General features: G+C 29.4%; 3 protein-coding genes across 7 annotated transcripts; 1 reads left to right on the top strand and 2 right to left on the bottom strand.

Moving 5' to 3' along the window:
* Window positions 1-340: 340 nt before the first annotated feature.
* Window positions 341-5,606, bottom strand: LOC145183098 (uncharacterized). 2 transcript variants are annotated; one of them, XM_090084011.1, is made up of 9 exons: window positions 5,568-5,606; window positions 4,787-5,095; window positions 2,101-2,182; window positions 1,773-1,908; window positions 1,562-1,662; window positions 1,383-1,435; window positions 1,010-1,134; window positions 735-890; window positions 341-579 (listed from the first exon to the last, which is right to left on the bottom strand). In XM_090084011.1, exons 2-9 carry the CDS (start codon window positions 4,966-4,968, stop codon window positions 422-424), a joined length of 993 nt encoding a protein of 330 aa, XP_089940137.1. In that variant the 5' UTR covers window positions 4,969-5,095; window positions 5,568-5,606; the 3' UTR covers window positions 341-421. The 2 variants fall into 2 exon arrangements, with proteins under 2 accessions (XP_089940137.1, XP_089940136.1); XM_090084010.1 differs by lacking the exon at window positions 5,568-5,606 and adding an exon at window positions 5,452-5,565.
* LOC149889536 (uncharacterized) lies at window positions 5,093-9,750 on the top strand. 3 transcript variants are annotated; one of them, XM_090084007.1, is made up of 10 exons: window positions 5,093-5,159; window positions 5,240-5,373; window positions 5,548-5,770; window positions 5,967-6,182; window positions 6,315-6,584; window positions 6,814-6,924; window positions 7,179-7,295; window positions 7,670-7,826; window positions 8,750-9,053; window positions 9,262-9,750. In XM_090084007.1, exons 4-10 carry the CDS (start codon window positions 5,972-5,974, stop codon window positions 9,601-9,603), a joined length of 1,512 nt encoding a protein of 503 aa, XP_089940133.1. In that variant the 5' UTR covers window positions 5,093-5,159; window positions 5,240-5,373; window positions 5,548-5,770; window positions 5,967-5,971; the 3' UTR covers window positions 9,604-9,750. The 3 variants fall into 3 exon arrangements, with proteins under 3 accessions (XP_089940133.1, XP_089940134.1, XP_089940132.1); XM_090084008.1 differs by lacking the exons at window positions 5,093-5,159; window positions 5,548-5,770 and having other exon boundaries at window positions 5,238-5,373; window positions 5,962-6,182; XM_090084006.1 differs by lacking the exons at window positions 5,093-5,159; window positions 5,240-5,373 and having other exon boundaries at window positions 5,614-5,770; window positions 5,962-6,182.
* A 1,189-nt stretch (window positions 9,751-10,939) lies between these two features.
* LOC149889535 (tRNA pseudouridine synthase Pus10-like) lies at window positions 10,940-21,360 on the bottom strand. Of its 2 annotated transcripts, none has more exons than XR_016451494.1 (19): window positions 21,211-21,360; window positions 21,047-21,130; window positions 20,355-20,435; window positions 19,846-19,877; window positions 19,550-19,664; window positions 19,396-19,457; window positions 19,286-19,310; window positions 18,689-18,780; window positions 18,236-18,318; window positions 16,673-16,755; window positions 16,324-16,366; window positions 12,572-12,628; window positions 12,324-12,456; window positions 12,163-12,216; window positions 11,920-11,999; window positions 11,781-11,824; window positions 11,570-11,668; window positions 11,361-11,460; window positions 10,940-11,142 (listed from the first exon to the last, which is right to left on the bottom strand). XR_016451494.1 is itself a non-coding variant. In XM_090084009.1 (19 exons), exons 1-19 carry the CDS (start codon window positions 21,307-21,309, stop codon window positions 11,092-11,094), a joined length of 1,401 nt encoding a protein of 466 aa, XP_089940135.1. In that variant the 5' UTR covers window positions 21,310-21,360; the 3' UTR covers window positions 10,940-11,091. The 2 variants fall into 2 exon arrangements, 1 of the variants encoding a protein (XP_089940135.1); XM_090084009.1 differs by having other exon boundaries at window positions 11,936-11,999.
* Between the last annotated feature and the right edge of the window lie 384 nt (window positions 21,361-21,744).

Here is a 21,744-nt window from a genome sequence, read left to right as displayed (position 1 = left end):
CTATCTTCTGGCGTAAAATTTAGGTTACAACCGACAAGCTAGTTATCTTGCGTTTTTTAAAACTTTTTTTGTTATTGCAATTAAATTCATTCATTTTTCCAGGAATTTGGTATTTAGCGTAAACAGAAGATTGGCAATTATTCATTGATGGGTTCCAGATAAGTTTATGAGTCTTTTTTTGTTTTGAAGTCTTATTTCTCATTAGTAGGTGCTGCAAGCACATGATGGTGCTCGCAAGACCTGCAAATATGGTAGAAAAATTAAGTGCTACCTAATGTTTATTTATTTATTTGCCAGAAAAGCTTTATTATTATGATTTATTCTCAAAAAAAATGCAATATTTGAAGAGGTATATATTGATGTAATCAAAAAGTATTACAGGCAATCCAGTGATATTTTGGCTTTAATATATATCTATAACTTAAGTTTTCTTGTCTTCGCAAATTTGACAACAAGGAAATAAACAGTTCAGACAGGGGCAAATTTTTCCTCCTTGGGTTTCGTTTGCAGCTGTAACACGAAATTGAAAGATAGCTGCACCAAATGAAACAAATAACCAGGACATTAGTAAAATGGTTTCTAAAAACAATTTCGCACGATTTTCAAACCAATAATATAAATTGTCACTGCAATTTTTTTTTTTTTTTTAGAACTAAATATTCGAATAGTTTGTAAATAACATAAAGGTGTAAAATAGGTATTAAGAAGTTCAAAGTTCATAATATTTAACATACCGTTTTCACTCCTCTCAGATTTTACATGCAACCTTGGCAAAGTTGTTTCTTCAATGTGTTTAATACCCTTTACGCTTAGGATAAGTGCATCCCGCAGAAACAAAACGACAGAGAAAACCACTATTGAGAATCCGCTTCTCAAAAAGATATCTACTCCTAAAAGATTCCACTTTTGTTTAATACACAAAAATTCAGTTCCTTACTTTTTTTTTAGATCATTTAAAAAAAAATTGCATTAAGATGCATCATTTACAATATAAACGCGAGTTTGTTACCGCACAACGTAGCAAAGCAGCCAATAAAAGAAGTTGCAAGAATCATCAGGGGTTTTTCAAATTTCCATGTGATTATACCAAAAATGAAACCTGATACTGTGAGTAATATAGTTATTGATATTTGGCTAAAATAAAATAAAACAACAAAAGATAAAGGTTTTAAATCCTTAACTTTCACTACGCTGCTAATTTTAACGCGTTCACACAAACTCATAGTAAAACTAAATATGAAATTAACCTGAACATTATTTATCAAACTAAATTATATTTATCTCCTTATTATTTATTAAAACTTTTTTACCAAAGCGTTTTTTTTTTTTTATTATACTATGGTGATAGCAAGAATAAGCGAAAAATCTATGAAAAAACATACCTGTTGAAATATTGATGCAAAGATGTTGTGTGAAGTGCAACAATTGCAATCAGCTAGATTTTTGTACAGGAGATTAAATCAAAACTAACTTTTTACTGGTCCATCCATTTAAAAAACTAGACAAGTTGCAGATAAAGCAGTAAAAATTTTCAAATGATTTTAAATACTTGAAAACTTACAGCTCCAAGACACTTTCCCAAAAAGAAAATACCTAATCGGTATAGCCAGCTCACAATGAGCCCAAAGAGAAGCCCCACCGCACAACTAGAACCAAGATGCACTGTCAAAATAAGCATCAATAAAATGTCCCTTTTTTTTTTTTTTTTTGAGAATTTTTTAAGCATAGATCATTTTGCAGAACAAATAGAAACAAAGAAGAGATTGTACTACCTCTATCATACGTTAGAATCGGCTGATTTACATGGAAATGCTCTTCGTCACAGCAATACTGAGTATGAATTAACCATGGGCTTATGATGTAAAATAAAGCAAATGCAACCGCAAATCCAGAGGCAAACAAAGCGAACTAAAGGAAGTTAAAAGAAAAGAGTAAACAAGAAAAATGTATCGCTATTAATGTTCAAAAGTTTTATTGCGAATGCTAAGATATTAAAAAGTATAGCAATTATCCGAACTTCTATAGCTTAACTGTAAGTTAGACCTGACCTGAGATAGTAAATTCGTGCATTTCAAACGTTATGAAAAAAAAACTACAAACCCTAATGTATTTATATCCGGTGAGCATAACATAAAGCCCTGCCAGGGCAACGCATTCAACAATCATCACGTGAGTCTTGTCGCTAGACGATAACACAGAAAATATCGATTTAAAATAGTATAACACTAAAGCTTCTAGTCCAAACTAAAGTCTGTTCGAACCTTTGTCCATATTTTAGAAGTACTATTTGTGAGTTAAAGCGACAATTAATAAAAGTTTAATAGAACTATTTTGAAAGTCGCGTTTTTAAAAAGTTATTTTTCAAGTTTTATGATGCAAGTTTATCTAGAAAATCTAGAACTATTTTGATTTTTATGATGAACTACAATAATTTTAGTGTAAGCTTTTTAAAATCATTTTTCAAATTCTGATTTTGATTAAATTCTTTGCTACTGATGGGATTAAATTCTTTGCTACTGATAGTTTATTTACCATCGCTAAAAGTGAGACTATGTGCTGTATTTCAGATTAAAAACCTTCCATGTCGATCCAAGAGATCCTTCCTTATAATGTACATTTAAAAAAAAGAACTATGCCAACAAAAAAGGGATTGAACTAAAAAGACGCATTTGGCTTAAATAAGAAAATGATATTTTTACATTTCTTATCGACGGAACAAGTTTAATTAAAAAAGATTGGAAAGATTTTGAACCAGATCAAATATGTTCCAATCATTCATCCGTAATTGTAATATAGTTGGAGATCTGAAAGAATCTAGTAATGAAGATGATGATTTTTAAGAAGTTGACACTGTTGATGATGATAATATTCAAACTATTTATTCTTTTGACAAACTCATTCAAACTTAAAAGGAGAATTTTAAAAATCTTTTCCCAAAATAAAGATTATTTAGAAAACTTGAAAAATCTCCAATAATCAATAGTAATAGTAAGTATACTTAACAAGTTTGGAAAATAAAAAGCCATTATACAAGAACAAGATGGAGCAGTACTATTGCTAAAGCAAAAATAAAATAGACCGACCTTTTTTTTTTCAAATTGCGATCTTGATGTATTCTGCGACGATAATCAAGTTTACAAAAAAAAAAAACTGGAAAAAAAAAATCTTTAAAATAAGGAATGTAGATTTTATTCATCTCAAAGAATTTTAATCAAGTCTAGACTTTTTAAACAAAGATCATACTATAAAAACTATTAAAAAAAGAAGAGCTACTAATCTTACTTAAGAGCTTCTTCCGGTTACCTTAAAATATTACAGGAAACTCTTTCATAAAAGGTAGCAAAGAGTTGATACCCCGATATCATAAATAATAAAATTGCTTTGACCCTGGCACAACTTTTTGTTAAACATCACTGAACTTAGTAAACAGGTTATATATATATATATATATACATATGCATATATATACGAGGGCAAGTCAAAAATTATATACATTTTTGCTATAGCACATTTTTAGTATTCTTTACTGCGTTCTGCACATGCGTGATAATAGTTAGTACAGCTATTGTCACGTTATCAAAGTTTGAGACTAATCGTCCCATTTAATTTTGTGTCGTTACAGTGAAAACTTTAACACTGCACTATCAGTTTGCACTAATGATGAAAAAAGAGATGTCATCCGATCAGGGGCTAAAACTCATCTGAGGCTCTTATCTCAATAAAGGGACACTATAACTTTATGTAGAAGTGTTTATAAGTAGATAGATATGTTTAAATGTGACTGGATATGGGTGATGCACGAAGAGGGAGTAGAATGTTCTTTAACCTCTACCGCTAATGGTTTTCAAGGCAGCTTCCTGAAAACCATCTGCAGTACTAAAGGTAAATGTCTTGTTGTCTGTCAACATTTGCTCAATCGTTACAACAATAAAGGTGAAAATTTTTTGGGAAGGGTAGTCACAAGAGATGAAACGTGGGTAAATAAATTATGAGCCAGAGTCAAAAAGATAGAGTATGGAGTGGAAACATCCTGCGTCGTCAGTTACATAGAAATTCAAGACTCAGGCTTCTGCAGGAAAGCTGTTAATCTTTACATGAAAATTATCTGGAACACAATCGACAATGCAAGATACAGTGATTTACTGGTCAGTTAGCCAGCAATTGGCACCAAACATCGAGGCCGATTTTCGAATACAGTTTTGTTGCCCACACATGGCTGCTCATACCATTAAAACCATTTATCAATCAGGTTTTGAGTTGCTAAAACACCCTCTCTACCGTCCAGATCTCGCCCCTTCCGACTATCATATCTTTGGACCGTTTTAAGATGATTAATAAGGTCAGTGATTTTTTTATGGATGAAGATGAGAAAAAAGCGGTGCATAAATGTTTACAGGATCAACCAAAAACATTCTTCTTGGCAGCGATATGTAAGCTTGTTGACAGATAAACTAAGTGCGTTGAAAAGCAAAGAGATTGTATAAAAAAATGATGAACTTTTTATCACCATTATTGTTATTAAATATATTGAATAAACGAGAGTACATATAGTTTTTGACTCTCACTCGTATGTTTACGGGTTAGAACTATGTTTTGTTTTTAAAAATACGCAGTCAGTTTAACTTTATTAAGCCAATATTTTAGTAGATGAAAGTATTGAAGCGTGCAGCTATTTGTAAATTTAAACACGTTGCCGTCTAGTTTGCTGCAATTCGAAACTTTGAAGCGAATGTGTGTGTAAATTTAAAATTGTTTTAAAAAGACATATAAAAGAATGTAAAGTTACCTTCTGTTGAAATATTCATCGTAAATTGTAATGTTTCCGTCGTTTTTATGTTGTGCAGTATAGCTGCTATTTTCAAAATGTATTGGGTAACTCCCATTTCCGAGGTGTCCTGCAAAGCTATCGTTTCCAAATTGTCCCGCATAGCTACTATTTCCGAATATATTATATAAAAAATTGCTCATTATATCTGTTTTCTTCTTCTCTTACTGATGTATTTTTGAATGTTTCTGCGTTGTTTTGACGCGTAAATCGTATGAATAAGTCTCAGAGATTTCATAGCGTGCCAGTTATTTAACTTGATGCTCATTTCTTAAAAGTGAAGAGCTTATTTTAAATTCGAGGAGAAAAAATTTATTGAAACCAATATTTTAAAGCAGGGGCACAAAAAGTTTTTAATATAAGCTTGACAATTAAATTATTTAAACTTGCATTAAAAGAAATAATTTTTTTTAGTTAGAAAGTTAATTACGAAGAAGTATAAAGTCGACTTTGGCTGGATATATGTCTACTTTGGCTGGATATATGTCTACTTTGGCTGGATAGTTGGGTTGGATATTTTAGGTTTAAAGATACCTTATCTACGGAATGTAAGCTTACTATACCTGTTTTTTTTATTTAAAAACTTGTTATAGTTCTGATGTAATTAAAAGTTGTTGTTTAAATACCTTGTTTCGTTTTTACAATTACTACATTAATATCATTTTTCGTTTGCGTGAAACATGAAAGAATGATTTACCAAATCAGCCTTTTGTTCAATACAGAATCTCAAAGTAATACTCACCGCAAATTAAAGTATCAGTAGGTTCCACTGCGTTCACTCATTAATTATTCATGATAATACCTTGCGGCATGGAATGCAGCCAATCTTTTTACGAACGTTCAGGGACATGATTTAATTCAGGCGAGATAAATAAATATTACCCTTCAGATTCTCGGACTTTCTAATTCTCGTTCGGGGGAAAAGGAGGAGCGCTAAATATGAACGTAAGTTATCATAAGGTGAATAGGAATGACTCTAATAAGAAGTGGAAAGCAATATATTTTGCATTTCCAACGGTTACTTTTAATGTAACGGATTGTAACAATATTTAACAATGTTATATATACCGTGCTATAGTAATGTAAAAAAAGGCAATTTTTTAATTTTAAAGTTTGTAAATTGTGTTTTGTTTCAGTGCAGGTGACATGAACATTATATTAACTTTTTCGTTTGTCTGTACGGTTGCTGGACAAGGCTCCCAATGGATTGACTCGTTTCAAAAAACGATTTGTCATGATCGTTGGTCTCAAATGGATTGGCAGTCAATCATCAGACCATGCAGACATAATACCATATTTGGTAAAAATAAGTTGGACGAAAAACAGCGAACTAGTCCTAAATGGAGTCACACTCTTGGTAATTTTTTATAACTGAGTAAATTTATTTTACAGAATCTTCACACTTTTGATTACTAGTTGCATTTAGTTAAAGTGTTTATTCTCCGTAATTCTTTTTTAAAAAAATTTATCATAAATTCAAATACGATAGGGTTGCACTTTCAAAAAACCGGTGAGTTTAGTAAAATAGCCATACAAAGTCGTACTGCAGAAGGAAGAAATAAAATTATCGGTGGAGACAACTGGAGGGTCTTTATAAGGGGTGCAGACCAACTAACACCATTTGTGTCTGACATGAATAATGGCGTATACGAAACAAAGTTCATTGCCTTGCAGCCTGGTTTCTATAAAGCAGAAATTGCTCTTGAGTCGTCACTATGCGAAGCATTAAAAGATCCCCCTCAAGATTGGCTAAAAAGAGGTAAATTTAAAATTATAGCTTAAGATTTTTTTTAATCGGCTATTGTCAAGCATTTTTGAAGTACATTTATTGAAAAGTCGATTGTCACCTTACTTGAACATGTAACTGGATTTTTAACTAATAGTTTGTTTTGTTTTATTAACTTTTGTTTTTCTTTTGATTAAAAATGTTTCCCGTAAAAATTTTAAATTTTTTCTCAAACAATAAAAAAATGCTTTTTTTTTTTTAGATGCAAAAACGATTTTGATGGATGAGAAAAACGAAAAACTACTATGGGAACCCATTCGTGGTGGCAACATATCGTTTAAAATAGAGAGTGCCCCAGAGAGCGCATTTATAGGTAAAGAAAACGCGCATATAAAATAAATTTTGAGTGGATTGACCACGTTACTCCTGTGGTACAATAGTAATAAATAAGCGAAAAAAATCCAAATCAGTAAAATGTTAACATAGAAACAACCATCACTTTAAATACAAATATCTATAGAAACATCGCAAACATTTCTTCAAGCCAATTATTTGTACGATTAAAATTATTTGTACAGTTAAAATTATTTGTACGGTTAAAATTAACTTTACGTAATCTATTTTTAGATCTTAAAAGAAATTTTCGACGATGGAAAAACTCTTGCGGCTCACAATACAATTGCGATTTACTCTGGAACGGATTTGGTAGATGGGTTAATTCTACTTGGGTACCTTACATCGACGGTTAGTAAAGTCTATTTAGGACTATTGTTACACAATATGTAAGCATTGTAAGATGCTTTTTAACTTTATACTTTTTGTAAGAATTATAGATACATTTTTTAAAATAAGTGTGCAATTCTAGTTTTTTTTGTTTTTTTTATGATTAAGGTGTGTTGATTAAGATTGAAAAACACTCATCATGAACACATAGATACACATGAGGTGTATTTGTTATAAATGTTTTGTGATTTTGTTAATCACTGTTTTTCAGACGCCGTCTCAATTGGAACTTTGTAGATTTATAGTTACAGATAGAAACTGTATTAAGAAAAAAATTCTCGTTTTTCTCTATGAGTAATTTTTTAGTTTGCATTTGTTTTGTGGCATTTCTGTAGACAATGAAAATGGTGTTGATGGTGACGACTCAGAAGAGACTTGCTACAAGCATCAAGAAGGAGTTTTAAAAATTTCGGGAGATGATCTTACACAACAGTTGAGCAATCGAACGCACAAAAGTGAGCTCTGCAATGAAATTTTTGAGAAATGCATCGGGTGAGTTTTACTACTAAATTGTTGATCTTTAAAGTTTTGTAACGTCACCAGCTGTTGTTTCAAGTTCCACCAATCAATTAACAAGTTAAAACTTTATTTCGGCTTCATTAAAACTATCCAAATTATTTTAATTATCCAAATTTATTTAACTATTCAGATTATTTAAAAACTTAAAGTAGTTAAATCCACACAGTAAAATTTTATTTGGTTAAAATTTATACATAAGATGAATGATTCAAAATTTTCAAAAGCGATCAACTTTTGGGAGAAAATGTTTTTGAAATTTTTTTTAAAAAAAGCAATAGTTTAGTTCCTTTTCAAGATGTTCGCGAACATATCTATCAAGATTTAAGAGTCGCGAATCATGTTTATCAAGATTTAAGATTCGCGAATCATGATTATCAAATTTAAAGATTCGCGAATCATGAAGTCGTATATTGTTTTTATTTGGAGTAGGTATTGTAATATTTATTTTGCTACCAACAATCTTCAAGTACTAGAAGTTGTCTATTTTGTATAAAAATTACCAGTGAGACGCTCAACAAGTCGATCATAACTAAATAGTCGATCGCAATGACAAAGTTAAATGAAGTTAAAGTTTAGTTTTGTGGTGTATTTTATTGAAATTAGATAAAAACAACCAGATGCTCCGTTTCGTACGTACTTCAATCATACAAAAAACAACCAAACTAATAACTTCATTTGAACATTAACAATCAGATCTTAACAACAACACTACTTGGTCAGTAAGCACCATTTGGTCTGTAATATATTTATTGATCTGTAATATACTTTTACTTGGTCTATAATTTATTGCAAACAAGGTAAAAGCTAAGGATAAGTAAATAAAATTAAAAATTTTTCTTTAAAAGGTAGAATCTTTTTATAGGACAAATAATTTTACGTGTATTCTTACTAAATAGAGGTGAAGCTGGAGAACAACCCATGAACCCTTTTAAAAAAGAAATAAAACAGTTTTCAGTTAAAACGTACCTTCGAGCGTTAAAAGAACTCCTCAAAAAAGATTATATGAATGAAGAAAGCGGTTTGCTCATTAACTACGGAGATCCGTTTGTGCAAAATATTGGTTTTAAACAATACCGCTCATTTATTGACCGGACTGTAAAGATTCTTAAGGCTAAATACAAAGGAAAGCCGGTTTGGAGAACGATGGCTTCAAAATGGCGAGATTCTTTGCTTCCAGAAGATCATTTTAAAAATCATCAGGTAAACCTCGAACTTTAGCATTTTATTTTTTGGAGGGAAAAAAGTTGTGAAGTTGAAACTTTAGCATTTTATTTTTTGGAGGGAAAAAAATTGTGAAGTTGAAATGTCAATCATGTTCACAAGCTTATGTTCGTTTTATACTCGTTTTGAGAAGATAAATTTGGCTTAGAAAATATTTTGCACAATTTTCATTTTTATTTCTTTTTAGCGCATAAAGCTGTTTAATGCTTACGCTACCTCCGTCATGTGTAATGCTGGCATTCCGGTTTTAGATGTGTTCCAAATGACAGAGTCAGCTCCAACAGAAGGTGCAGTATTAAAAAGCATTAAGAATATTCTGACAAACTACTATAGGAAACATCCCTCAAGACAATGCATCAAAAAGTCTAAAGTTAAAAAAGAGAATATAGATGAAAGTAGGGCGAGCAGCTTTATGGGGTCTGGTGTAGAGAATAACTTTAAAATGCTACTTGCAGAAAATACAAGTGGAAATGTCGCAGTAAATTCACCCAATAATGCAACAATTGCTTCATTGTTTACTATTGTGTAAAATAAGTTTTTTTGCCTGTTAAAGTACATACGTTTTTTAAACGCACACACTTAGAAAATTTCTCACTTAGAAAGTATGTAAAATTTTTATATTGTAAATGCTTTTATTGTTAACAGTGTTTCTAACATTACGTCGTAATGGCTTCTATAATCTGCTTTTTTGATTTACATTATGAAAGATAAAAATAGTTAGGCTTGCAGGTTGATTTAAAGTTTGTGGAATATATCCGTTTCAAAAAGATTAGTTCTTCAAAATGTTCCCTCGAAATATGTTTGGAGCATCTTTCATAAAACTGATCGGCAGTATTAATTTGCCATAGGAATCCACATAGGGTGCAGATATGTCTCGGCGAGTTGAATCGACACAGAAGGCCTAACTAAATTGAGTCAATAATGGTAATGAATACTTCACTTTGTAGTGCTGTTCTGCTTCAGATTGTGCTATATGAGCAACTAGTTTCACTTGCTGTAGAATTATATCCTAATTCACGAATAAGTTGAATGTGTTTCATCAGACAATCATTACCTTTTGCTACATCAAGTATATTATCCCGCAATTCAATGACAAGATTTTTTTTAATTTTTCAGCCGCAAAGTTGACAAGAGAATACATTCAAACTTTGACATAAACTTTTGAATTGATTGAAGCTGATTTCGAGTAGATTTTTTTAAAGAAACAGGCATCTTAAAATCTCTCTCCTTTGTGGACTGCTACTGCAGAATTTGTACATTTCCTGGATGGTTCCAAAGTAGGTTTTTATGCTTTAAGGATTTAGAGGCCCATAACAAATAGTTCTAGTGCCCCCCCACCCACCCACCTTTGATATGGCCTGGATGTGCTGCCTTTGAGGGAGATATTTTTCGTGTTTTTTGATATCCAAGCAAGAATTTACTTTTAAACCAAACTCGTAGACAGAAAACATATCTAACAAATTTATTAAACTTGTGTGGTATACGTTAACTAACGACTTCAAGATGTCGGAGATTTGATATTTAATGATGTCGGGGATTTAATAATTTCATGATGTTGGGGATTTGATATTTAATTGTACTGAAGATTCCTATTTAAGACTTCTATTAAGAATTTAATGCAATGAAGATGCCATTATACTGTTGTTACATCAAATTAGGATAACTTTTGAGAGGAAGAACTTTCGCCACAGCGTGTACTCTACAAGTTATCGAGGAAAGCAAAACTTTGTTTGAATGTACAGAATGTAATCAAAACTAAAAACTTACAATCTTTCTTTAATCCTATCGGATCTGCTTCATTTTACGAATTCAATCGTTACGAGTTCACCTGGATTTAAAGATTGCATTAAGAAATATCCAAAATATTGAAAGAATAGTTTTAACAAACTTTTATTCGTTCATTTTTTAAGATACAACATTTATTCGTTGCTTTCAAAACTGATTCTATATTGCAGTCCAACGCAATCGACATTTCCAACACAGCGGACAGTTGTCGAACCACCATATTTTGCCTATTCTAAGTCACGGTGTCATCATTAAAACTAGGAGGCCAATCAAATTCAACATTCTAAAGATGTAAAATAAAGTAACCAAGAAATTAAATTTACAAAAGACTAGAAATAACAAAATATTTACGATATTTGCATTAAACAGAGAACTATACGAAACTAAGCCACAAAAGTATTTTAAAGCATACTCCGTCCCAGTTTTTTCATTGCAAGAGAACAATTGAGAAGGTACTCAATGTTTCTTTTCAGAAATATTCAAAACAAATTGATTTCAAACCTGAACATCTAGTTCTAAGATATCAACTTCGGCATTAAGCAGGGTACGAAGCGACGGGTAAGTTCTGCCAAAATCACCATGGACAAACTCTTTGACATAGCTTAAATTACAAACAACTATATTCACTAAAAAAAAGCCCGCAAAATTGGACTCCTAATTATAAAGTGGAGACTACTTAATTCTTTCAATTCAACTAAGATAAGACTCACGTTCCAGCTTGCGTTGTGACAAAAACGTCGTAGTGGAAATCATCGACTGGAGTTATGTTTATCTCATAAACCGTACGTTCTCGGCTAATTAGCGGTCTCCTATATAAGTCATCAGTAAAAGCCTTATATTTTTACTGCTTTAAATTTCAAAACAAAATTCTATTCATTTTCAATAAGTCAATAAAAACATTATTTTGAAGATAAAAAATACCTATGAAGCACTCTTATTGGAGTCTTTTGCAATAGCAAAATATTCTAAAAATATAAAAAACGTCTCTTGAACCAACATAAAAGTTTGTTATAACAAAAAGACTTAAAAATAAATATCGTTAAAGAATCAACAACTTTACCGTTATATTATCTTACTTTCATCGTACAAACAGCAGCAATATTTTGAGCTGGTATAGGGAAAGGACACCAAATTCGAGCTCTGGTATAAAAAAAAAAAAAAAAAAAAAAAGTTAAGTTTCAAAGCGCATAAATCATATATCAAAATATACGACACATTTTAATAAGATCTAAAAGTATAGAAAAGTTCACATTTTCGAAGATTTTATCGAGGCCGATAACAAATTTGTAAAATAAAAAGACACCTGTATAACTTTTTTTTTTCTTCTTCACCTTCCTTTAACTTTTGTATGACGTCACTGATGGTAAATATGTAAATAAATCATAAAACTCAAAGAGGTTTGAAAAAAAAATCATTTCCAGGTATTGGTAACTATTTGAAAAATATAAAGTTGCATATACACACCTACGCATCACTTGTAAGTCTCTAACTGCAATTAGATCAGTAGAACTGTTGATAGCTTCTTGTAGTTCATAGACTTCATTTCGTGCTAATCCGGACCGTTTTGGATTTATAAGTTCTACTGCAAATGGGCGACCTTAAGAGACACAGGATAATGGCAAGAAAGTCTTTTAAGATGCCAAAGTTAAACTTATATAGGTTTAAACTAATACAGTTTAAAGAAGACAGAATAAAGATACTTTTTCTCTAACCTTTTCCAAGCATGAGCACATCAACATCCTCTCTTCCAGATGAAATAAATTTTTTTTCTACAACATTGAAATCAAAAGGATATTACAGCCATAAGAAAGAATAGAACATGAGAAAAATGAACCAATATATAAGAATTTTTTTACTTAAAAATAAAGAAGTTTTGATAGCATGGAAAAATTTGAAAATGATAAATTTTTCTCAGGTTTTTTTTTGGAGAAAATTACAACAATTAGAAGTATATTCACACTCAATTACACAATTTGCAACTGTAAAACAGTACTAACTTTGGCACCATATTTAGAATAAACATCATTGAACTTAATATTTTCTTAGATACTTTTAGATTATATGCAAACAGATAAGATTTCTTTCTGAAACTTTCACCAGAAGTGCCAAAAATAAATTTATAATTGATCTTTACCTTTAAGATATTACATCTAAGGACATTATAGCAAGATTAGAGATGGAAAAAAGGATTGTCTGCAACTTGAATCAAGAAATTTGCTCAGATTGAAAGAATGTATGGGAGTTGAATAAAAAAAGTGATGAGGATGCCAAGAATTATTAAGACTGTCAATTGCCAAATAATACCACCTGTCTTCATTAATCATAGTGTTAAAAGCAATACAGATCTGTAGATTAACATCTAGGAGAAACATCTTAGACTATGAATCAGTTCAACCTACCCTCCTGACCAAGATTATGCTCCCACAGAAAGAAGCTCTTTCTCATGAGCCAAAAAGGAAAAGTTTTGATTTCTCAATTCACTGGATTTAAATCCACTTGATTAGTCAAAGACATGTGCTTCTTCTCACTCTGTCACTGTTCTAAAGGCCTCCACAGCCAAGAAGTGAAATGCCATGCCCAATGACTATGGTACTAAGACCTGGAAGATATTTAAGACTAGCATCAAGGCTGTTGTTAGTTCCAATTGATTCCATATTGAATAAAATATTTGAAATTTATGTGAGAAACCTATGAAATAAACTACAAAGCCCTGGAAATTTTAAATCATATTGCCCCCTTTGGATTTGATGACTGATGCAATAAATACAAATGTTCAAATACTTCTATGCTATCATGTTTTCTTTTCATTGAAACTCTGAGATTTCCTCTTAAACTTTGTATTTGCATTATCTTGCTTCAGCAACCAATAATAGTCTACCATCATTTAAGCAAGTTATCTTCCTTGATATTTACATTCTATTTCTTTGAAATCCTGGTAAAATCTTTCACCTTGTTTTTCACTGAAAGCTGAAAGTTATCCCCAAAGTTGTATAAGTAAGAATTGCTTAAGTGATGTTTAATTCTCATCATGCATCTCATTTTTTCAAAATTTTTAACCATTTTCATCATAATATCTTCATAATTTTGAATTTTTTTTTTTAATTTTTTAATACTTCCTTTAAAGATTTCCATGCTTTCAATTTAATTTCAGTTAACTTTTCATCAAAATCTAGGTCTTTCATCAACTTTCATATGTTAGGCTATAGAAAACTCCATTTTGCAATTTAGCTTCCTACAGACCTGAAAAAAATTTGTTGTAGGTATTTCAAACCTTTATTTAGTGTCTATGTAAATTGATTATCAATCCAAATTTTATATGAAGAGGGGCAGCAAAACCTTTTTATGAAGAAATAAATTCTCTTACACCATACTTTTTGTTCTAGGAATTAATTCAGTTCTAGGAGGTCTATCTTTTTTCATCCAACTTTTGTTTCTATCCTGACTATCCCACTCGCACCTTTTTGACCAAGTAGCATACTTACAACTTTAATATATCCACAGACCATCTAATTGTGTTATTGGAAGTTTATTTGGATCAAAACATTTTTCAATTTGTTGTAGCACTCCTTTAAATGACAGGAAGTGAAGCATACTTATTGTCATTTTGCAGGGTCTATGAGCAATATCCATTGGTTGGTATTACATTTTATGTTAAACATCTTCACTAAACCAGGAATGCTTTTACAATAAACTAGATCTTGATTTTCAAGATTGTAAAGTTTTATTCTGTTATAATCTAAAGGGGTAAAGTCTTAAACCTTTGTATACCAAGTAGATAGCCTAGTTCAGGTGCATCTTTTGGCAGCCTTAGATCTCTCATTAAGCCATTTAATTCTGACTGTGAATTAAGCTTATGTTCAACACTTATTTTGAAATCAGTATTAGATTGAGATACAACTCCAATGCAAAATTTTGGATTGATTCCAAGAAAAAAGCTGCAAGTAAATTTTGTATTGATTTTAAGCAAGGTGATGTTGGCATAACATTCAGTTTGCAATACCTTGTGCGTTACAGATAACAAGTATGGATATAGTTCTTTCTTGATTTGGAATTGTAGCCAGAAGTTTTGCAACAACAAAAACAGTCTTTGGCATCATCCAGGAGTTATCTCCATAACATGGGTAATTTGTAAGTTAAAGGTGTTGTTCTGCCTTTTGGATCATTTTTGTAGTTCATAAATGCATTTTGCCCAAACTTTTTCTGGGACCCACTACTTATCTTGGTTACCAATTGTTTAGCTGAAGCACATGTTATAAACATTCTTCAGGAAATTGGATATTTTTTTGCTATTTTGCCAGAAAGTACTTGCCACAAGTATAACAAAAATTGTTTGACGAGTTTAAACATTTGGGCATTTACATGTTTAAATATGATTAAACCACAATTTTTTGTGTGATTAAAACACAATCTTTTGTGATTAAAATGAGACTTAAAACACAATCTTTTAAGCTAACATTATGAATTGATCATCTACTGAGTAAGAAAAAACATTTTGTTAGTATTTATACTAAAGTATTTTTTCTACCTTCATTTACCCTTTTTGAATAAAATAAATAGAAATTGCACACAAAAAAAATGAGTTACCAATAATGATCTCATTACTAAATGACCTAAAACTTAACCTTTTTTCCCATAATAAAAATGTCAATTAGTTAATTGAGAAAGTTCTAATAAACCATTTGCAAGAGTTCACAGAAGCTAATTACAACATGTTTCTGAATTGATCAGCCCACATATTAATAGCTTTTATTGTGTGCAGGCTGACTATAGTAAAAAACTTAAATGTTTAATAGCAAATGTTTAATACTATATAAATGAAATAATGGCAAATAAAAAAGAGAAAATATTTCCGAATCAGATGATTCTAAAAAATATAGAAAAATCTGATTTGAGTCATTATGCTAAATGACATGCAAAATGGATTCCAGAAAACTGATTAATTAAAGATGATGTCATTCAGATCAGTTTGAATTAGGTATATTTATCCTCTAAATAAGACAAAGGAATTGTGATGATAAGAGGTGCTTTAGCTGATATTTGATATGGTATATGATCATAATTCCTCATTGATAGTATTATGGATCAGAATATATACAAAGACTCTGTTAAGTATTAAAAAACTTCATGCTGCTAAGTATTTAATTGATAATTAAGTTTTAATTAAGCATTATACATTCTTATGTCATGAAGTTTAATTTTGAAACTTAAAACCTGTACACAATTTATCTCTGTTTCCAGACTTTAACTCAATACTTATTTCATTCACTGCAAATATTTGTTTAAATGAAGTATAAATTAAAAGTTATTTGGCACAAACTATTGTTGTTGTTTTTTATTGTTAATCTGTTAGAACATTTTAGTATAAGTATAAAAAGAAAAAAAAAGTTATTAAAAAAAAAAAAAAGAAAGAAATTTTTCAAACTATTTTCACAGAACTATATTTATTATGCTACTTTAAAATTACCTGAGGCTAGCACTTTTTCCTGCATTTTGTTACATATAAGATCCTATGACAAATAACATAAATATATTTTAATATTTGATAATATTTAGCCAAAATTTTGATGAGAGATTTTCAAATAACTACACTTTTCAAAATAGGTAATAATATTTCTTTCTAACCTTTTTTATAACCACAAAGAAACCTAAATTGGTAATATACTAATTGTAGCATTTTAAAAACTTTTTTATAATGAAACTGAACTCTTTGATCATCTGCATAAAACAACTCCTATTTTGATGAGATATCTTTAAGTTGTAAATAATAATTGTATGTGACTACATAATAATGCTTAAAATCAATTTTTAAAAACCTGCACAGATAAATCTGTCTTCCGTTCTCCTTCAATGATCCATGGTGTTTGACTGAGTTCTCTTGAATATTTATTGTAGCGCCCTAAAAAACTTAATAACTCAATGAGACAGCCAAACAGCAAACTGCACTAAGATTAAGAACTCTAGACTATATGTTTCATGATACATTTTAATTTGTAGCTTAAGTCTTTTTAATTTTAATTGTTGCATGACATATATGTAACTAAACTTCAGAAAAAAATTTATTATTGATAAAAGTAAACTTAAACTGGAACGATGAACCAGGAGAATTGAATTTTTTAAATACTGTTTAGAAATACATTTATCACATCTTTATTCAATATGATTTGAATATGATCATCAAATTAACTCCTGAACCTGGAACAGGTGATTTGGATATGACCCATAGGTATCATGCTCCACTCCTTTTTGATTGCAGCCTTCTGTAAGCCAATACTGTTGTCGAAACATCAACAACCTATTAAATCAACATCTAGACTGAGTAATCTAAGAGCAACAAATCCATCAACTAGAGTGCTCTTTTTACCAATTTTTTAGCAGATTATACTAGAGCCACTTTTAAGTCTTCATTAAAGTGTGTAGAGCTCCATCCTACTAGAACGCAATATTGTCCTCTCAAGTGTAGTGGACTATCCAGCATTTGGCAAGATATTCAAGTTTTTGCTTTTGTTATTGGAGTCAAATTTCAGACCAGTATTGATAAATACCAGGGTTTTAAGAAGAAAAAAGTTCAATTACTATTACAGATGCTTGATAGTTTGTCTAGAATATGTACTTATTTCCCCGCTATTGATAAATAAAACCTCTGGCAAAATCATAAAATTAACTCAACAGAGGAAAGGATGGTTGCTGATTTCTTCTTCAGGAGCATTAGGAGCTCCTTTGATCTTTCAAACATTTCCTTTTACCACTACAGAAAAGAAGGCAATTCTTGGTCCTGATTCTAGACTTGGTATTGAGGTCCTTCCTAACTGCTTTTTTCAAAAAACTGCTGGGCTTCCTTTTTACACAACCAACCATTTGGAAACACAAAATTACAATGTAGACAGTGCATAAAGGTTTATTAAGCATCCTACAATGTCTCTAAGCAAGGTGTATATAAATTGCATAGTCAATAATAGGCTAACTTTTAGTACTCATTGTTACTTTTTACTGTTTTTATTTTATTTATTTTTTTTTTTTTTTACAGACTTGCCTAAACAATAAAAAATACAAACATAAAAATTGTTATGCAATACATATTTTAAAAGTATTAAGATTTTTATGAAATTGCTATGCAATACTTGTTTTAAAAATACTAAACCCTAAGGTAACATACAGTATACCTTGAAAATATAAGCCTGAATACTTTTATTAGAAAGCAATATGCATATCGTAACATCATTCAGTTACATAAACAATTGTATCAAAAATTACTCACCAACCTGTGATGATCAAAGGTGATAAGACATAATTATCACCCTCTATTGTCAAATGATCTTATGTATGATGCTACTAGTATTAGCAAATGCATCAAAAAAATATATATAACAATAAATAACCTGCTATAAATATGGACTCTTGACATACAGTAACATTACATGTGCTTAATGATGTCACAGATGAAGGTGGGCATGTTATATACCTGGAAAAAAGCACAACCAAAATGAGATATTTAATTTTCACAGTATTTTTTCATTCATGTTTTTTAAATGTTTAATATTAACATAAAGCAAAAATTAACCATTTTTAGTGTTGTGAATTTTATTTAGTAATCAAGTTTATACAAATATGGATTCTTCAATCATACTGTCTTTGATTATGGTTTGTTTGCATATTAACCATGTTTGTTTGCATATTAACCATGTTTGTTTGCATATATTAACCTTTTACATGCTTTATAATAGACTTCTTGATTCTTTTAACTGGAAACATGGGAACAAATACTAGAAGATTGCAGGTGAAACTTAAAGTAGATAAAAAAAAAATATTTCATATTAAAAATCAGTTATTACTTTGATATATCTGACTCCTTTAAATTCCTCAAGAAGTTTTCCATAACTTGATTACTAACTTCAGGTTCTGAACACTTATTCTTGTTAGAAAACTAAAGAAAGAAGATTTGATGAGGCACAAGCAAATAAACAATACATATCAAAAAATACTTTTATTAAAAGCATTTAATCACCTCCCTAGTAACCATCTAATTATTACTTATACTACCATAATTAAAGAGTTGAGGGTTAGAATGGTGCTATCAAACAAAAATCAGAAAATGAGATTCCATAATATTTTTATGGGAAAATTTGTATAGACTCTAATGGGAATTTGTTTGGTTCATAACTTAAATTTAACACTCTAAAACATGACTTATAGTTTTCAATGAAAGATTTTCTGTGTAATAATAATGGTGCTATAAACAAAAACAATTACTAACTATAGATTTGCTTTCTTTAAATTTTTAGGGGAAAAGATTTTTCAAAACAAAATTTTCTTTTCGCTCAACTAAACATTAATTTTAAATGGTTGAAAGCTTTTTCTGTTTTTTAACCCTTCAATATTAGTTAAAATATGCATAAATCAAATTTCTAAAGATATTAATACAATACTACCTTTTTTTTGCTTGTCTTGTTTGGTCTAAATGTAATAAATGTAAACTTATTTTTCTGTGAAAAAATTCAAACATTTTCATACTCTAATACCTATGAAAACAAATACTTACATTTTAGACAAATCAACTTTATTTGTTTCATGATGATAAACCAAGTTTACTAAAATTGTACTCTAAAAGCAGAAAAAGTTGCTTTTGTTGCTAAAGCAGTAAATCTCATATGTATTAGGACAAAATTAAAATAAATTTTCAACTTATGATTTACCTTAGAGCAATGCTTTTTCAGAGAAAGTACTTCTACTTGTTGGATGACTCTGAACTTCAAAGATTCTTTTATTGAAAGGCACATTAAATTTAAGTGTTTTAAATTCTCTTGCTTTCTAAAAACAAAAATTCATAAAGAAGTCTATGATTACTGTTTTACAAATTAAAATGAGGTAAAACTCAAGTTTTACCTCATTTTAATTTGTAAAATGTTGTGTAAAAAATAATACTTGATGTTGTGTAAAAAATTACGGCAGATTCTTGAAGATTTTAGAATTAATGAAAAAATGAACTTACATATTTTGCTTGATAAAAGCAGATAAGGAAGACTAAAAAAAAAAATTATTTTGATGGGGTAAACATGAATAAATCCTCTTATGATTCTTAGTAAATCAATTTTCAAAAAAGATTGATTGTTTTTTGTTTGTTTAAAGAGTATTATTAAAGTGATGCTAAAGTTCATATAAAATAATATTACATAATGTATAAAAACAAATAAATTTTAAATGGTCATGATTAGCAAACATTTCAAATTTACTTTAAACAAGGAGCAGGGCAAGTAAATTTTTAGAAAAATAAAAGTTTTTTTTAGCATTGTTAAACAGACTTTTTAAGAAATCAGTCTGAAAGCGAAAATCAAATAAAAAGTATTTTATACATGCATACTTTATACATTTACAAAAAAAATTTGGGTATAATTTTTTTGTAAAAGTAAATATAATATTATGTAAAAATTTGTAAAAGAACTGTTTCTGAAGCAACTAAAAAAAAAATATTGTAACTAACTACAAAAACATATATTATACCTGCCTAAGAAAAATGCATTGAGGAAGTGTAATTGCAAGAGTAAATAAAGATGCTTCATACTGTTTTAGTTGATCCACTATCTGTAAATAAAAGCATTATAAAGTGGTGCTCTCAGATTTAAGTTTTTTCCTATTTCAATTTTTGTATTTTTTAATACAGAAAGATATCATTGATAAAAATCTGATTTCGTTAAAAGTAAGTCATTTTAATTGAAATGTAAAATTATTAGCTAAAGGCAGAAGAAATTAACTTTAGTTTAATTCTAATTAATTCTTAACAGCAGCTATATATTCAGTACTTAGAAAACCCAATAAAAACAATCTCTTAACTTTAATACATCACTCTTAAGTGTAGGAATATGTGATATGATTGAAAAGCAAAATTTTGATAGATTTTTACTTTGATTACAAATTCTTTTAAAAACTAATTAGATTTTATTGAAAGTTTTAAAACAACTGAATTGCTTTTATTTATTTTAACAACATTTTGGTATTAACAAAAAAAGGTCTCTTGAATTTGTGATTCTAACTAAATGTTGTAATACTTTGACCACAGCATATAATCACCTGAAGAAATTGCTAAAACATGATTTGCATTTGACATAATACCAATATAAATTCAACATATAGTGCTGAAAAGTAATGATAATGGAAGTGATACAGCAATTGAAATAATAAAAACAAAAAATTACCAATAACACTACTGCTTTAAGGCTTTCATCTGATAGAACCCCTAAACATGCTCCACAGCCAACAAAGCAAGAAACTTCATCTGACTAAAGCAAAATAATAAAAGAAGTACACATACATAATTATACATTTACAACCAGTTTTTAAAAATAATAGAGTTTTTTACTTCAAATACTTGCTTTGCACTTTCAACTGAGTAACGTAGTATGCATCTGCTGCAAATATTAATTGAGTGTAACAACTCTTTGATGCTTGAACTGTTCATGATTTAACAACTACATACAAGCCTTCATTTTTAAATTTATATATATATATATATATATATATATATATATATATATATATATATATATATATATATATATATATATATATATATATATATATATATATACATATATATATATATATATATATATATATATATATATATATATATATATATATATAACTGCTTTAACAAAATATATTTGTAAAACACTATGACAAAAAAAAACGTTTTAAATTTAATTTTTATGCTTAATAAACATGTAGATAATAGATTAATTTTTATACAATTATGGGAAACCAGCTAATGGTCAAAGTGTTTTTCATCACTTGCAAAAAATGGCTACTACAAAATTAGGTGTTTCTTTTAACTGGACAAAATTACTTGAAGTATATAAAGCTAATTTGACTAATTTAAATATATAATTTTCGT

Source organism: Hydra viridissima, unplaced genomic scaffold (assembly GCF_058129835.1).
Source record: "Hydra viridissima isolate aposymbiotic clone 2 unplaced genomic scaffold, HvirCarnegie_v1 scaffold_4, whole genome shotgun sequence".
Classification (NCBI taxonomy): domain Eukaryota; kingdom Metazoa; phylum Cnidaria; class Hydrozoa; order Anthoathecata; family Hydridae; genus Hydra; species Hydra viridissima.
The sequence above is the reverse complement of the archived record's forward strand: the minus strand, read 5'-3'. Positions and strand labels throughout refer to the sequence as shown.

Excerpts from the sequence above, each read along its gene's own strand:
- LOC145183098 (XM_090084011.1), bottom strand. The coding sequence starts at position 4,968 with ATGAGCAATTTTTTATATAATATATTCGGAAATAGTAGCTATGCGGGA. Across the intron at positions 1,436-1,561 it reads TGGGAAAGTGTCTTGGAGCT|CTGATTGCAATTGTTGCACT; the intron begins GTAAGTTTTCAA and ends ACAAAAATCTAG. Across the intron at positions 580-734 it reads ATCTGAGAGGAGTGAAAACG|AAACCATTTTACTAATGTCC; the intron begins GTATGTTAAATA and ends AATTGTTTTTAG.
- LOC149889536 (XM_090084007.1), top strand. The coding sequence starts at position 5,972 with ATGAACATTATATTAACTTTTTCGTTTGTCTGTACGGTTGCTGGACAA. Across the intron at positions 6,183-6,314 it reads TAAATGGAGTCACACTCTTG|GGTTGCACTTTCAAAAAACC; the intron begins GTAATTTTTTAT and ends CAAATACGATAG. Across the intron at positions 6,585-6,813 it reads TCAAGATTGGCTAAAAAGAG|ATGCAAAAACGATTTTGATG; the intron begins GTAAATTTAAAA and ends TTTTTTTTTTAG.
- LOC149889535 (XM_090084009.1), bottom strand. The coding sequence starts at position 21,309 with ATGAACAGTTCAAGCATCAAAGAGTTGTTACACTCAATTAATATTTGC. Across the intron at positions 19,311-19,395 it reads AAAGTTGATTTGTCTAAAAT|ACCAAACAAGACAAGCAAAA; the intron begins GTAAGTATTTGT and ends TATTACATTTAG. Across the intron at positions 11,143-11,360 it reads TCTTAGAACTAGATGTTCAG|AATGTTGAATTTGATTGGCC; the intron begins GTTTGAAATCAA and ends TTACATCTTTAG.